Raw genomic sequence first — 16,061 nt, 5'->3', positions numbered from 1 at the left:
AGGAATGTTAAAAAAATATCAGCTGTGTTGGATAATTCAGTCAGATTAATATGTGGATGCCTAATATTTTGTCAGCTAATTTAATACAAATTTTATTATGTATTACATACATTTGATATAAATGTTATGTTAAAGCTGTGTTTATCAAACTGTAATATAGATACCATAAAAAGCTTTTATTGTCTATATTTTATATACGTTATATGTCTTATATAAGAAACACCTGCTTATATTCCTTGTCTCAATCACTTCCATTACATCTCATCTTTCCTTCTACTAACCCTAATTTAGATAGTTGATATAGAGAGATCAGAATTAAACAATTAAGGATAACATGGGACCACAAGAGCCATTTGGGCAAATTACTGGAGGCTCCATCATCTGTTCTAGACACAAATACCTTTTTTATCTCCTCAATCTCTTTGTTCCAGTCTTTCTTCTTCCTCTCCCATTGCGGAGCACAGGCTCCGGACACGCAGGCTCAGCGGCCACGGCTCATGGGCCCAGCCGCTCAGCGGCATGTGGGATCTTCCCGGACCGGGGCATGAACCCGTGTCCCCTGCATCGGCAGGCGGACTCTCAACCACTGCGCCACCAGAGAAGCCCGCTCCTGATTTTCTTATTCTTTACCCTTTCATAGCTTGCGCTTCTCTCTTCTGTATCTTTTTTGGAACCTCTATATTACCTATTGATCTAATGTCATAATGTAGTACTATTAGCAGCATTCAGCCCTACAAGAAGTTGTCCTTCACCAGATATACTATAAAAGACTCATTCAACCATTCAACACACCTCCCCTGCTTTTTTTTTTTTAACCCTCTGCTATGCGTCATACAGGTATAAATCTAGGTATAGAAAAGTAAAATGAAGAAAAGTAAGCAAAGTTCCTGCCCTAAAAGTGGTCAAAGTCTTAGGGAGCTGATTATGAAATAAATTATGAAAAAGGTCTAAAATATGGCATGGAGGGTGAAGCAACTAAACCTTTTCATTTTAAAATAAAAGGTTGTATTATTTTCTCTTATTCAACATAGTGACTGATATACAGGACATGGGGTATATGAAAAATCTGATAAAGAGATGCAGTGACATCTGTGGAAACCCTAATGGGGGAGGGAAGGTGAAGTCTAATTATCTAAGGGTAGAAAGGCCAAGCCTCAAAGAAAGTAGGTCAGACCTAAACATGGATAAACCTCTCTAACCTAGACAAGGAAAATTTTTTATCAACGGCGGAACATCTTGCACACTGCAATGAGTCAAGATGCTAAAAAACCACTAATTTTAACGTCTTTATTTTCTACATCTTTCATAAAAACTTTTGTTTCAACAATTAACTTCATCTATAAAACAGCCTAAAGAGTGTTATCTTTGTGTCAACCAAAGGATGACCTTCCCTAAATAACCTTTCTAAAATCTCAAGAGGTCAGCTATCAAAACATACAATATTAAGTTAATATTCTCTCAAATGCGAACTCCACACTCTTTGAAGCTACTAATTCATTAGTAGATATAAAAAACTGCTGTGATTGTAGGAGTCCTTTTCCCAGGAATTATGTATGGTTATACCAGTATATGTTTCGTTCTTACGTTAAAATGGGGTAAGAGAGTAATAGGGAAATTCTTGTGAGACTTAATAAGAATTTATATATGTAAATAACACACACACACGTAAAAATCCCCAGTTTCATGATTATAATTGTTTTGTTTTAGAAAACCAGCTCTATAAGGTATTTCAAACCAAAGCCACAGAAATGTAACAGAGGTTACAAAGGTTTTGAAGATTACTAAAAGCATTTGAAGATGACAAAAATTAATCATCTTCCTTTCCTAAATTCAAGCAGAAGTCTCATTTTCCACAATCATGTACTATGATCACAAATGAATGTCCACTCAGAATATGACTGTGTCCAAGGCACCATTTAGCACTCAGTCTACATTTTAAAATAATCAAACCAAATATGACAGCTAGAGAAAAAAATCATCTAGCTTAAGAGATCAAAGTTAATTAATTCAACTTGAGATATCCCCTCATATAAAAAAAGCTCCCTCCCCCCAAAAATGTGCCAAGTTATTGATAACTCCCCCATAAGATTCAAAATATGAAATTGAGAAAACATTATTTTAACCACTTCATCCAAGGCTACTTGAGCTGGAAATCTAGAGTTCATGAAATTGACACAGAAATACAAAGTTTTACATATTAAACCAAGTGATAAAATGAATATACACACTTAAGCATGGTCTAGTTATAGTTTTGGATTCAAATGCTACAATTTGCGTTTTTTTTCTTTTTAATAATTTCAATCTTATTTTATAAAGGTGAAACACACAAACATGATTATAAAACGTAGGCAGACTGCAATTTCCTACCCTCACTCTTCCCCTTTCCTCTCCTCTGCTTCTAAACCAGGCAGCTCATCATCTACTTCACAGACACAAAAACATACATTCATGGTTGTTGTGAGTATTATCTTTCAGGTTGAAGCTGCACACATTTATAGTATGCCTCAGATTTGGATTACATGACCTGTTTAGTTAACTTTGTAGATCTGTCAATCTAAGCACAAGACATTTAATGTTTTTTGATTAATGTACAAGTAGAAGTTTTCTTAGTTTTAGAATTTGCCATAGGACTCTCCGATTAATTTTTCACTCCAAATGAAGCTTTATAATCTTTATATACTAAACAAAAGGTTTTTGTGATCTTGAGAGTAACTTGATCAATCTAGACATAAGTTCACTGAAGTATAATATGAGACTAGATTGTACTGCCCTAAAAAATAAATCTTAAAGCACTTTTGTTTACATGGAAAGAGTACTGACTAGTTCACTAGTGTTTAGATAAGAAAACCATTAACAAAAGTGTTCAAATTAATCCTGTATATGTATAAAAGGAAAGATAAGAGAGAAGCAATCTCTAAACCAATAGCAAATAAGTTCACTCTCCTACCCAAGAAGAAAGTGTGCAGAAAGTATAGAAATCAGCAATATTCCCATCCCATTTTCAACTTTTACCAAATTAGGTATTCTGTTCCTAATTGTATAACTGTGTGAACAACTGTTACATCAATATTTTCAATCTTAACTTATGACAATCATGTTTAGACCCCTATTAAAATTGAAATAACACACTTTTAAACATTTCAAATTTAACATATCAGCTTTAAAGAGAAAATAAAGACTAACGCTTGTAAATATGTTACAGTTTAAAAAGTATCTTCATACACATCATGTGAAGAAGAGATGAGTATTCTCACTTACTAAGGAAAGAAACTGTAGCTTAGAGAGGGTAGATGACATGCCTGAAGTCAGCTACAATGGGAAAGATCTGAACTAGAAGCCCAAACTCTTAGTTCAACAAACACATTTTCATTCACTTCTTTAAATGAAGGACCCAGTTAACAGGTCATCTATTATTGATTCCTAATGTAACACTATAAATCATCTGCTATAATAAAAAGAAATAGAGTTGACATATATTCACTGAGAATGCATCTCAAAACTAAATGAAACTATTTCATTTTAGTAAGCATCCAAAATACTAATGAATTTGTAGTCACTACAAATTTGAGTGTATTTTTCAATGTTTAAAAATCCACTCAGTTAGCCAACCTCCAATTTTTTAACTGAACTTACTTTAACATGACTGGTTTTATTTTGCGGTACGCGGGCCTCTCACTGTTGTGGCCTCTCCCGTTGCGGAGCACAGGCTCCGGACGCGCAGGCTCAGTGGCCATGGCTCACGGGCCCAGCCACTCCGCGGCATGTGGGTTCCTCCCGGACCGGGGCACGAACCCGTGTCCCCTGCATCGGCAGGCAGACTCTCAACCACTGCGCCACCAGGGAGGCCCCAACATGACTGTTTTTTAAAGGATTTTAAGACCACATATTCACTTGACAAAACAATATATATTAACTTTTACTATATTTTTTTCAAATGTCCACTGTTTGAAGGTTTAAAAAAAACTTGCAATTTTAGTAGTTTACATTGATTAATGAATGCCTAAACGGGCAAACTTTTTAATCATAATGCCCTCTGCTGGTAACTCAAGAGGTTCTACTATATTTATTACAGGAGGTTGGATTAATTTCTTTAACTGTGGTCCCCCACCAACTGCATATAAATCTCTTGGAAAGCCTGTTAAAAATACAACTTCCCTCCTCTACAAAATACCTACAGATACTGTGATTTCAGTAAATCTGGGATAAGATCTAGAACTCTTATCTTCCCCAACAAATAAGCAGAGAATCGCTGGTTTGGTTAGTTATACCAACACCCGACTTTCAAAGCACAATAACTTTATGAAAAGCTCTGGGAAGGCATTATTATGCCTCTTTTATAGATGAAGACTGAGGCTCAAGACAATTTACTCCAGGTCACATTATAAAAAGTAGCAGAACAACTAACATTTTGTTATTCCTGGAGGTATGTACACTTACAGGAAAGATTAACAAAACTGAATCAGCCTTAAAATTCAAGTATTTACTTCCTTAGATACAGTTTATGAAAGCAGTACATGCTATACTTTCTCAACCATGACTCCACATGAGACTCACCAGGGGAGTTTATAAAAATGCATACACCCAGGTCCCACCCCCAGAGAATCAGATTGAATAGGTTTAAGGCAGCACCCAGCCATTGTTCTCTCTCTTTTTTTTTTAAGCTCCCAGATGATTAGAATTGGCCACCAGGGCTGAGCACCACTTAGGCCCATGGTGCTCAGCCTTTAGCCTGCACAGAATCACCTGGAGGACACAGACTGCAAGGCCCTACCCTGAGTTTCTGATTCAGGAGGTCTGGTAGAATTTGAGAATTTGCATTTTTAACAAGTTCCAGGTGGTGATGATGATGCTAGTTCTGTGCCCACACTCTGAGAACACCTGGTTAAGCATAATGGCTAGTGGTTCTCAACACTGCCTACACATTAGAATCACCTGGAGAAATTTTAAAAATCCTGACAGCTAGGCACACCCTCAGACCAATTCCATCAGAATCTCTGGGGTGGGGTCGAGGGAACAATATGTTTAAAGCTTCTAAAATTAAGAAGCTTTCTCTACAGCAAAGTCTATAAAAGCTATTAATGGATGTAAAGTGATTTTCTGAGTGGGTAATATAATATGCAATATTTCTGAAGTTTTTGGACCAGAAACACTTCTGTCAAGGCACATAATTGACAGCTCTGGATGTGTGAAATACTAGCCTACAGGATAAAGTGGAAACTGCTTTATGCAGCCTATAAGTCATTCCCCTCCAAACTCGATCCAGTCTCATCTTTTCCCAGACTCTCCCTGGCTCCACTGCCTGTAATCCTATTAAAATATCAATAACTCTTTATTGCAATTATCTGTTTCAATGTGACTGCACTATTTCTACAAGCTCATTGGAGTCAGAGTTTGCATCTCATTTATCTTTGATTCCCCAGAGCTAGCATGATGCCAAGCACAGGCAGTGCTCAATAAACATTTGTTGAGTAATTGAATTCAGACTAATATCCCTACTTTCTGTAGAAAAGGTAATGTGTCAAGCATGGCTTTTATGCAATGTAGCATGTGCAACAGCTTTTACATAGCTAACATCAGAACTGAATTATTTCTTCTTCATAGAGCTACTCTTGTTTGATATTGCCTTAAATAAAAAAAGACTACATGCACTTAGAGATGATACTTGTCTTGGGATCTGTTACATCTTCAATTCATTAGTAACTTAAGAGTGGCAAAAAGCTTTGGTAATTTTTTGTTCTAAGAATCATATTAGCCAAGTGATCCAAAAAGAGGTACAAATGCTTTGTACATTAACAACGAGATGAAGTTTCCAAAAACCCGTAAAGAGAAATGAAAACAAAACCAAGAGCTGCTATTGTTTCAAAAATCCAAGTTTTTAAAACTTGGACATGCTAAAATTAAATCAGTTTTGATTTTGTTTTTTTAATTTATAAATAACAGTATTCTTCTGTCAGCAAGCTGCATGCCAATTCAGGTCAAGCAACTTTGGAATATAAAGAAAAAAATTGCAAGATTAAGTTTAGTATTCTTCTTCAGTGCCACAAAAGAAAACATCTGACTTCACACGACACAGCTGGTATGGTCCATTCTATACCTTTCTGGAACTATGTTTTCTATATACGTCACAAATATTTAAAATAATCACGTATGTATTAAGTCTCAAAGCATCATAAAACTAGGTTGCTTCTCAAACTTTTTCAGTTTGTGGTACTGTGAGACTGGATTGGATGAAATCAATCATGTTTACAAACATTAACATATATTTGTTTTTAAAGGGCAGTGATAATTACCTTAACACATATTTTTCATTCAACAAGTAATTACTGAGTGCCCATTATGTGTCAGGCACTGTTCTTGTAGCTATAGTTATGCAATAAAGAAAATAAATTTCCTTATGAAGCTTATAATCTGGTCTATTTTTTCCTAGAAAGGAAAAAAGTGGAAACATTCGTGTGGTCCAAATTAGAAACAGGGATTCTTTGCAAGGGAGGGAAAGAAGTTAAATCTAAAAGCCGTTAGTTTATAAAACTTGCTGGAAGACTCCCAGCAACTCTGAAAAAGCTGATAAACCTAAAAGAAAGATGAAAGTAATAAACTTTAAAATTAGTTAGTATTTACCTCTGAATTCCTTCAAGAATAACCTTAACAGCTTCCATTAACTTTTGAAGATATACAAATGCTTCTTCAAATGATGCTATTTTTGAAGACATCAGAGCTGAATTTGAGCCCAATCTTTGAAACACATCCATGCTAAAATAGAGAAAAAAATGCTCGTAGGTACACATGCGTATTTAGTGTAATTCAAGTATTTCGATTTCTAGTGTATAAAATTAGGTAATATTTAAAACTCCTCGCTCATAATGCTAATCTATTTAAATTAGAAATAAAAGACTAACTTGTGAATGTCCAGGCTACCATTCATGCAAAAGATATGGATCAACAACTATACAGGTCTAATCTAAAGTAATACTGTAAAAGCTATGTGAATAATGTTTCACTCTAAGAGACCATAAGAGATGGAAGGGAAGTAATAATATCAATTTATATTCAAGTCAGTACGTAAGTACTGACAGTACTCCTGTACATAAGGATGAAGAAAAAAAATCAGACATCAGATTTAGAGTTTGCTGAAACTGGATATTATAAGTGTTCATACACTTTACTCTGGTAATTCCAATTTTAGAAATCTATCACATATTAATAATTATTCATAACTGGGTAACAATTAGTAATCACCTAAATGTTCAACAATAAAAAAAGTGTTAATAAATAGTAAATTAGCCACCTGATGAAAGACCAAACAACTATTAAAATGATGCTTATGCCATCTATGAAACAGAAAAATTAAGGTATACAAAATGTACTCAAATAATAACAACCATATAAAAAATCAAAACATATACTGTATGGGCTGAACAGTGTCCCCCCAAAATTCATGTTCACCCACAACCTCAATGTGGCCTTATTTAAAATAGGATCTTTATAATTAGTTAAGTTAAAATGAGGTCATTCTGGATTAGGGTGGGCACTACCCTATGTGAAGACAAAGGCAGAGAGTGGGATGATATATCTACAAATACTGCTGGCAGCTACTAGAAGCTAGGAGACAGTCATGGAATAGATTCTCCCTCAGAACCTCCTAAAAGAACCAACTCTGCAGACACCTGGATTTCAGACTTTCTAGCCTCCAGAACTGAGTGAATAGATTTCTGTTATTTTATTTTATTTTTCAATATTTTTTATTGAAGTATAGTTGATTTACAATGTTGTGTTAATTTCTGCTGTACAGCAGTGATTCAGTTATACATATATGTACATTCTTTTTTTATACACTTTTCCATTATGGTTTATCATAGGATATTGAATATAGATCTCTGTGCTATATCACAGGACTCTGTTGTTTATCCATTCTATATATAAAAGCTTACATCTGCTAACCCCAACCTCTTTAAGGTTGTGCATAGGTGCTCTAATAATAGTTTTATAAAAATTATTTTTTTTATTTTATAAAAATTGTGCACAGGGCCTACCAGATCTTCACATGACCATCTCTATGTGAAAGGCTCAAACATGAATATGTTGAGAAGTTCTACAGTGACTCTGGTACACAACCAGGCATGGGAAACAATAAAGTAGGCTTTAAAAACTATATACTGATAAAATAATATAAGCATTTTCCACTTACTGAAGTACTATAATGTAAGTCTATTATCCAGAAATTACCAAGAACTCTGTAACATCCAACACAAATTGTATGTATATTATAGGTCAGTTCTAAGGTACATAAAGTACTCAAATGTTTTCTAAATGAAAGGAACATTAAAATATCTTAGATATTGTTTTAAACTACTTTATTTTTAAAGTGATCATTTCTGGCATATACAACTTTCGGCTAACAAAAATATCTGATAAGCCACAACATTAAAAATACATTAAGACTGGACAAATCAAAACCTTTGCTTTATATGAAAATACAAAATTTTAAATGTTTTCTTTACCTCACATGTCAGATATCGTTATTTCTTTAGGATAACAGACTATATATTTGTTTGAAAAAGATTTTTAATTGTTGTCAAGGACTAAAAATGGGTCCCAAATCTATGACCGATTGAGAATAGATGTTTAAGTGGAGTGCTAATATTACTTTGCTGCTCTTGTAGACAACTCGAACAGATAAATGATCTTAATCCAAAACAACAAACTGGGCCCTCGAGACAAAATCATACCACAAAGCACGTAGTAAGATTAACATATTAATTATATAAAGACTATAGGCTTGGGGAAAAGTATGGAAGGGAGCGTCGGCCTACTTTAAAACCAGTTGTTTTCAATAATTTTTTAAGTTACTCTAGCAGCAGCCTATTTAAAGACTACTCACAAATGGTCTCTATCTTTTCATTTTACCAAGACCATAATACTTCATGTGTATGAAATAAAAGTATTTCTCCGTTTTAAGTAAAAGTATTTATCTTTCTTTTAAAAAAATTTTACATGAATTTTCCCTTATCCAGACTGATGTTTTCTTTACATTATTTTAAATCTGATTAAGGCTTTGTATCCTGCTAATTCGTTTAGCTAATCTTGGTGACTATTCATTGGTTTTGACATATATAGGCAATGATTCTCATCAAGGTTTCACATCTGAATCACCTGGAGAGAAGCACTAGTTCGGCTTCACTTAAGTCCTACTGAATCAGCACTTCTTAGAACCTAGGCATATATATTTTTTAAACTCTCCAGATAATTGTGATGCGCACCCCTAGTTAAGCATCACTGTTTCTAAGGGTACAAATTTGACAAAAGGCTCCCTTAAGATAATCTAGTACAAACTATATTGTTAAACTCACAACCCAAACACTAACTATTTAATGAATAAGAGTAATGATGGAAAACCCTAAAACTCAAAAATTCTTGGAAATTTAGTACCTGTTTTGATATATTGTAATCCAAACATTCTCTAGGATAGACCAGATCTCTTGATGCCTGTTGGGTTGGGGAAGATGAGAACCTGAGGAAATGGTGATTTCTTGGTTATTAGATTTCATCAAAGAATTATCTTCTTGCCTTTTACCCGCTGTATTTTTTGAAGGATTTTGCTTAAGTTTTGCCTTGACCTGGGGAAATAAGAATTACATAATATGCAGCTAATCCTTCACTAGTAAGTGAGAGAAAAAGAATGCTAATTGTTGCTTACAAATGTTCTAGCTTTCTGGGAAGTGCTGATTATTCTTTGTCCTTGATTATGTATAGAATATTCCCAGAATAGCATCAGAGCTAAAAAAAAATTTCCTTTTCCATTTATATCAAACAATATTTCCAATCTATTTATTACAGAGTATAGAAGTAGAATTCTACTTGTAAGGGATGAAGAAATAAGTGAGCAAAGAAATGGAAACAACTGTTATAGACTGCTCTTTTAAGAAGTTTGGTAGTTGATGGAAGGAGATGGTACAGTAAATAGCATGACCAATTAAAAGTATTTAAGAATAGATCTGAGCATATTTTTAAGCAGGGTAAAAGAGTGATACTACTGGTTCAAGTGATTTTTTAAAAATATCACCTTGGGGGAAAATATTAACTTAGGTGAAAAATATATCTGATAGAATGGAAAAAAAGTTTTAACTATGATTTTAACTTGGGTTTTTTGACTTGGCACTACTATAACTTCTTTGTGAACTTAAATAAAATCTCTAGGTTTCCTTTGTTGATAAAAGTATGATTTCAAAGGTTAGCTTCATGGATTATTCATGGTTTATTAATTTCATGTTTATCAAATTAAAAAGAAAGGAAATTTCCAAAACTGTAACAGTTAATATTTATTTAGCATTCTCATGTACAAGAATTTCCTAAGAACTTTACTTATAATTTTCTTAGAACTTTATATATAGATAGAAAGTTAACCATCACAATTACATCTGTGATTATCTATATTTTATAACTGAGGCACAGAAAGGATAAGTAACTCATGCAAGGTCACACAGATGCTAAGAGGCATGAACAGAATTTGACCTTCAGTAGTCTATGAATGGGGTTATAATCTCTCTCCAACTATAAAGAGAATATTTCCCTTTTATTTCTTTTGAGACAGGAAGAAAATTGCCTGTTTACATTAATTATGAACTTAATAAATACACATGAATGGAAAGATGTATTTTGTTCTGAAATAAATGTGTTTACTCACCACATAGTGCTTTTCCTCAGCTGTCAAACAGTAGTGTATACAACTATGCAAATGGATTGCTTTTTCAAACACTTATATAGCACTGACTATGTGCTAGGCACTAAGTGCTCTACAAATATTAATTTATTTGTCACGAAAGGTCTGAAGCAGAGATTATTATACTCTTTTTACAAAAGAAAGGATTAAGGCTCAGAGAGGTTAAATAACCAGAAGGTAAAAACACAACTAGTCAGCATGGGAAGTCTGAGGCACACAAGCCTAAAGTTTATTAACAAGACTTATTTTAATTATTCTATCTCCTGGAAGAGCAAGTCTTTTTTTTTTATGGTGGTTAAAAGGCTTATAAAAGAAAAAAATATATATCCTTTTCTCCACCCCATCTATACAAAAATCTGGAAAATGATGCTACTTAACTTCCCATTTTTGTTTCTCAGAAGCAAACAAATAATGAATATTTCTCTTTTCCAGATTTTCTACACTTGGTAAATTCAGATAGGGGGAATTTTTTTTTATAGTTACTATATTTAGATACTCTATTCCTGGAGGTAATCTACTTGTTGTTGTTGCTCATGTTAGTGACACATGACTAAGTATTCAGGTCATATATCAAATCTAATGTATTCTACAAGACAAAACACTATTGAAAGTGTATTTTAAAAGCCCAAGCTAAATCACAATGTTCCTGGCTGACTTGGGACAATGAATTGTTTCAAACATGAAAATAAAGCAACACTTGAGAGCTCTAACTGTGGAAACAACACAGGTTGTTTCAAGCAATCAGACTAATGCCGAGTGTTGAGGGAAATGCACTAATGAGGATACTAGATTCTTTGCCACTTGCCTTCTTGAAGCTTACCAATGTGACAACTGGAAAATCAGGATCCAAGAAGAAATAACTTACTAAGTAATAATTCAATATTTTTAAAAGGAGGCAATATATCTTAGGCATACCATTATGTGATAAACAACACTAAATTTTAACATCACATTTTCATAGTAACTCCCATTGCTAGGTTTCCAATTGATGAAAGAATCTTGATATTCATTAACATTTTTATCTCAGTCAATCCTAATTTTTTTTATTCTCAATAATTTTAATTCAAAAACTGCTAAGCCTGTGAGTATCGTGAACTTTTCATCTTGTTCACCATGTCTGTTTCAGTAAAGATGGGGTTCAGGGCTCAGTTCTGTGAGGGAAAAGGATAATGTATTTTCCCCTGCACAGTTCAAGTACAGTACTCAAGCTGCAACTCCTACATTTCCAGGTCCATTCTTCCCTACTAAAGGTTCTAAAAGTCACACTTGCCATAGAAAAATATAACTACCGATGTTTTGGTCATCTTAAACCAAAAGATCATTCACCCCTTAAATCAATTATTTCCTCAAGAATTATCATATATTTCCTATGACTTTATCAAAAAGATGCTTTTTCACTCTGTAAGATACTCTCTTAAGCAAGTAAGTTCTTTCCTCACCAACTATGACTAAGTATAATATCATCTAATCCTTTCATTACTTCATAAGTAGTGGGACCTATGTTACCAGAAAAAATCATTGAGAAAAACCTGGCCAATAACTCAAAGAAAAAAAGAATATGATATATACATACTAGATGAAAGTACCATTAATAGCTTACCTAGTAATTGTGATGCTGAGTTTTTTGAGCAATTTCAGGCATATAAACTATCCAGAATTTTCTAGATTTGAAATTACGAGACTGTAGAAATACAGTATTACCAGGGACAAAACTCCCATAGTTATTTTAAAGGGGCAAAAAGGCCATCAGTGCTAGGTGGACTGCGTAAGACTCACATGAGGAGACTTGTTAAAAAATTGGTAGGTCGATTGGCAAGTTTGAATAGGGTCTGCAGGTTAGATAATTATGTCAATATTAATTTTCTGATTAATTATACTAGTTACATAACATACCCTTATTCTTTAGGATATAAATATATGGAAATATTTAGGGGTAAAGGAGAATGATATCTGCATCATACTCTTAAAACAGTTCAGAAAAAATATTTTGGTTAGATAAGTAGACAGGTAGATAGGGAAAACAATAAAGCAAATGTGATAAAATATTAACATTGGGAAATCGGGGTAAAGGATATATATGAGAATTCTTTATATTACTCTTGTAATTTTTTTGTAAGTTTGAAACTATTTCAAAATAAAACATGAAACAAGAACAAAAACATTACTGGGTACCACTGCCAGAAGTTTTATTCAGTAAAATTTGAGAGGGCCTTGGCATCTGAATGTTTAAAAAATTTCCAAAGTATCTTGATGCAAGTTGTGATCCACTGGTCAGGAGCACTGAAAAATGAGTAGTCAGCAACAATGCATAGCTTTCTTCTATTCATAAATGAAATAACATAAAATCCCAACAACTGCTGTGACACTGCTTCCACAAGAGGATGTGTTTTATAACTTGTAATAAGGATTGCTTACTCGCCATTCAATTCACTTAATATTTACTTTTAGTATGTTAGAATAAGTTAAAATCTTTTACCTACTGCTGTCTGCCCAATACATTTTTAGAACGCATGTGATTAGCTACTCTAAGTGGCATTCCAAAGGTATCTTACCTCTATAAATGTTTGGAGTAGTTTGTTTACTTGAGCAAAGGCCTGTGGAAGAATACCATCATAATTTGACCTTGTACTGAAAGCATGTAGCAAACTTTTAGAATCCTGAAGCAGCAATTTCACTGTTGTAAAATCCACTGCATTGTTAGCTGGTAACAGAAAATTAAGAAGGAAAAAATATGTAAGAATGAGTATACAACACAAAAATGTTTTTGGAAAACCAATGTAATAATAATTATGAAATTTAAGAAGCGTACGCATTTACACCTATAGGCTACTCCTAATTTATCTCTCTTGTGTAAAAAGCAACAATTAGACTTAGTTTTAGACAAAGTTCTTGGGGTTCATTCTGGTATTCTGTACAGCCTTCCCTCCATATCCACCAGTTCCACATCTATAGATTCAATCAACCATGGATCGAAAATATTTGGCAACAAAGTTCCATCAAGTTCCAAAAAGTGAAACCTGAATTTGCTGTGCACTGGCACCTATTTACATAGCATTTACATTGTATTAGGTATTACAAATAATCTAGAGATGATTTAAAGTATACAGGAGAATGTGTGTCGGTTATACACAAATACTATACCATTTTATATAAGGGACCTGAGCATTGAGAATTTTGCTATCCTTGTGGGTCCTGGATACCGAGACTATATTCAGATTCCAGAATGTCCCTTAACAAGGTCAACTTCAAAGTAAAAGTAAAATGTGCAACATACTATATATAAAATAGACAAACAACAAGGTCCTACTGTATAGCACAGGGAACTATATTCAATACCCTTTAATAAACCATAATGGAAAAGAATATGAAAAAGAATATGCATATATATATATAACTGAATCACTCCGCTATACACCAGAAACTAACACAACGTTGTAAATCAACTATACCTCAATTTAAAAAAAGTAAAAGAAAATGAAAGAACATTAAACTCTTCAGAAAAGAGATAACCACCAAACGAGTTAAACCACAGATTTTCAAAACTGAGGTTGTTTGTATACATATTACTGTTGAGGTATCAGAGAGTCACATTTTGGCGGTAAGCACTTAAATTATATGCAGAACCTTTCATAATCAACTCAGTTATCATGTAGTGATTTACCTTCAAACTTTGAAAGGTAATACTAGATTTATTGAAAATGTGTTCTCTCTGGACACAATATAACCTCAGCGAAAAGTAAGCAATTTGGGTAACAGTGAGCTGTGGGCAAGAGACGCTAGTAGAATTTTTTCCCCCCATAAATTAGCAAAGTGAGTTAATCTACAAGTAATAATTTAAAGATATAACAATTTTTTCTCAAGGAACTAAAATCGCCTGCATTAAGTTCTCAAACCAATTGGGAGAAGTGGTGTCAATAATTTCAGATTCAAAAAGTTATGAACAATGAAGTTGAATAACTTTCTAATGTCACCAAAATTCAGAACAGAAAAAAAACTATTTCTATTATTAAGACAGAATACTACATAATAGATTTTGAAGGCATTTAAAATAACCATGCTACAATGTGTTTGTTTTGTTTTCTTTTAATGCTCACAGCTTCAGAAATTCTGTTATAGTCTGAAACACTGGCATGGTTTTTCACTGGCACTGTGAGTTAAAAAAAATAAAGAGTTTCTCTGTATAACTTACACAACAAGTATTTGCTTGTGAAATATTGAAAGGTTAAGTGAAAATAAAAAATAGATTTTCATAATTAATTACACAAATTCAGAAATTCTAATCTAATGTGATGGTTATAGCCAAGCTTCTGGCTTCCCTTTTATCAAGCAAACAACCAGTCTATCTCCTTACAAAACACTTCTAGTTATTTTATTTTATTTTTTTTTTGTGGTACGCAGGCCTCTCACTGTTGTGGCCCCTCCCGCTGCGGAGCACAGGTTCCGGACACGCAGGCTCAGCGGCCATGGCTCACGGGCCCAGCCGCTCCACGGCATGTGGGATCTTCCCGGACCGGGGCACGAACTCGTGTCCCCTGCATTGGCAGGCGGACTCTCAACCACTGTGCCACCAGGGAAGCCCCTAGTTATTTTTTAAATCAATGACTAGTTTAAATTCCTGTGGGAAAAGAAGAGATGAGAGATGCTACAGAAGACAGAACGTAGGTAAATCTCCTCAGAAAAAGAAATTGGGCACAACTTCTCTTAAGGGTGCTTCTCCAGTGTAGGCTATGTTTGGTAAGGCTTATATCCTTGAATTAATCATTTGATTTCTGTCTTACAAGAATTCTTTACTAAGATTATGGGCAAAAGTATAATAACAATGATCAATTCAGTACCTAGACACAACATAAAATCTATATAGTTGAAATAATGCTTATATAAGATCAATAATTATTTAGGTTAAAGTTAATAGGGACTACAAAGTCAGAAAAAGCTACTACTCATCTTCTACACAAATTTCTACAAATTGATCTAAAGATACACGCTTGGTATACTGTAGTTAAACACATGTATAATTCAACAGCTGAGGATACTATTAAAAGATTATAAACAAAATCATGAACTGTGAGTTTTTCTAATTCAAAATTATTTTAGAGCAGAAGGCATTTTTATAATTCTATTATGTGTTCTTCACAAGTCAGTAAATATTAGGCATCAGATTCTTTCAGATCAAGGATCAATAAATTATGCACACAATAATCCTCAAAATGAGTTTTTAGCAAAAGGAGCAGTCACTGTCTCTTCAGTTTTCTTGTTACTAGAAAGAAATAGTTAGAGCTGCTGACTACTACCTCTAAGCTGTGTGTAAGAGCAAAACAGTGCCCAGCCCTGGAAAAACGGACAA

General features: G+C 33.8%; 1 protein-coding gene across 1 annotated transcript in view; it reads right to left on the bottom strand.

Annotated features, from left to right (window-relative positions):
• SWT1 (SWT1 RNA endoribonuclease homolog) overlaps positions 1-16,061 on the bottom strand; it is a 95,131-nt gene that overhangs the window by 37,787 nt on the left and 41,283 nt on the right. Inside the window, exons 14-16 of the mRNA XM_082655827.1 lie at positions 13,270-13,418; positions 9,427-9,614; positions 6,619-6,750 (exon numbers count right to left, since the gene is read on the bottom strand). Of these exons, the coding sequence (XP_082511953.1) occupies positions 6,619-6,750; positions 9,427-9,614; positions 13,270-13,418 (469 nt within the window). The remainder of the gene's footprint in view (positions 1-6,618; positions 6,751-9,426; positions 9,615-13,269; positions 13,419-16,061) is intronic.

This window comes from Grampus griseus (genome assembly GCF_964374135.1).
Source record: "Grampus griseus genome assembly, chromosome: 1".
Lineage (NCBI taxonomy): Eukaryota > Metazoa > Chordata > Mammalia > Artiodactyla > Delphinidae > Grampus > Grampus griseus.
Note: the sequence above shows the minus strand (reverse complement) of the source record. Positions and strands in the feature narration are given on the sequence as shown.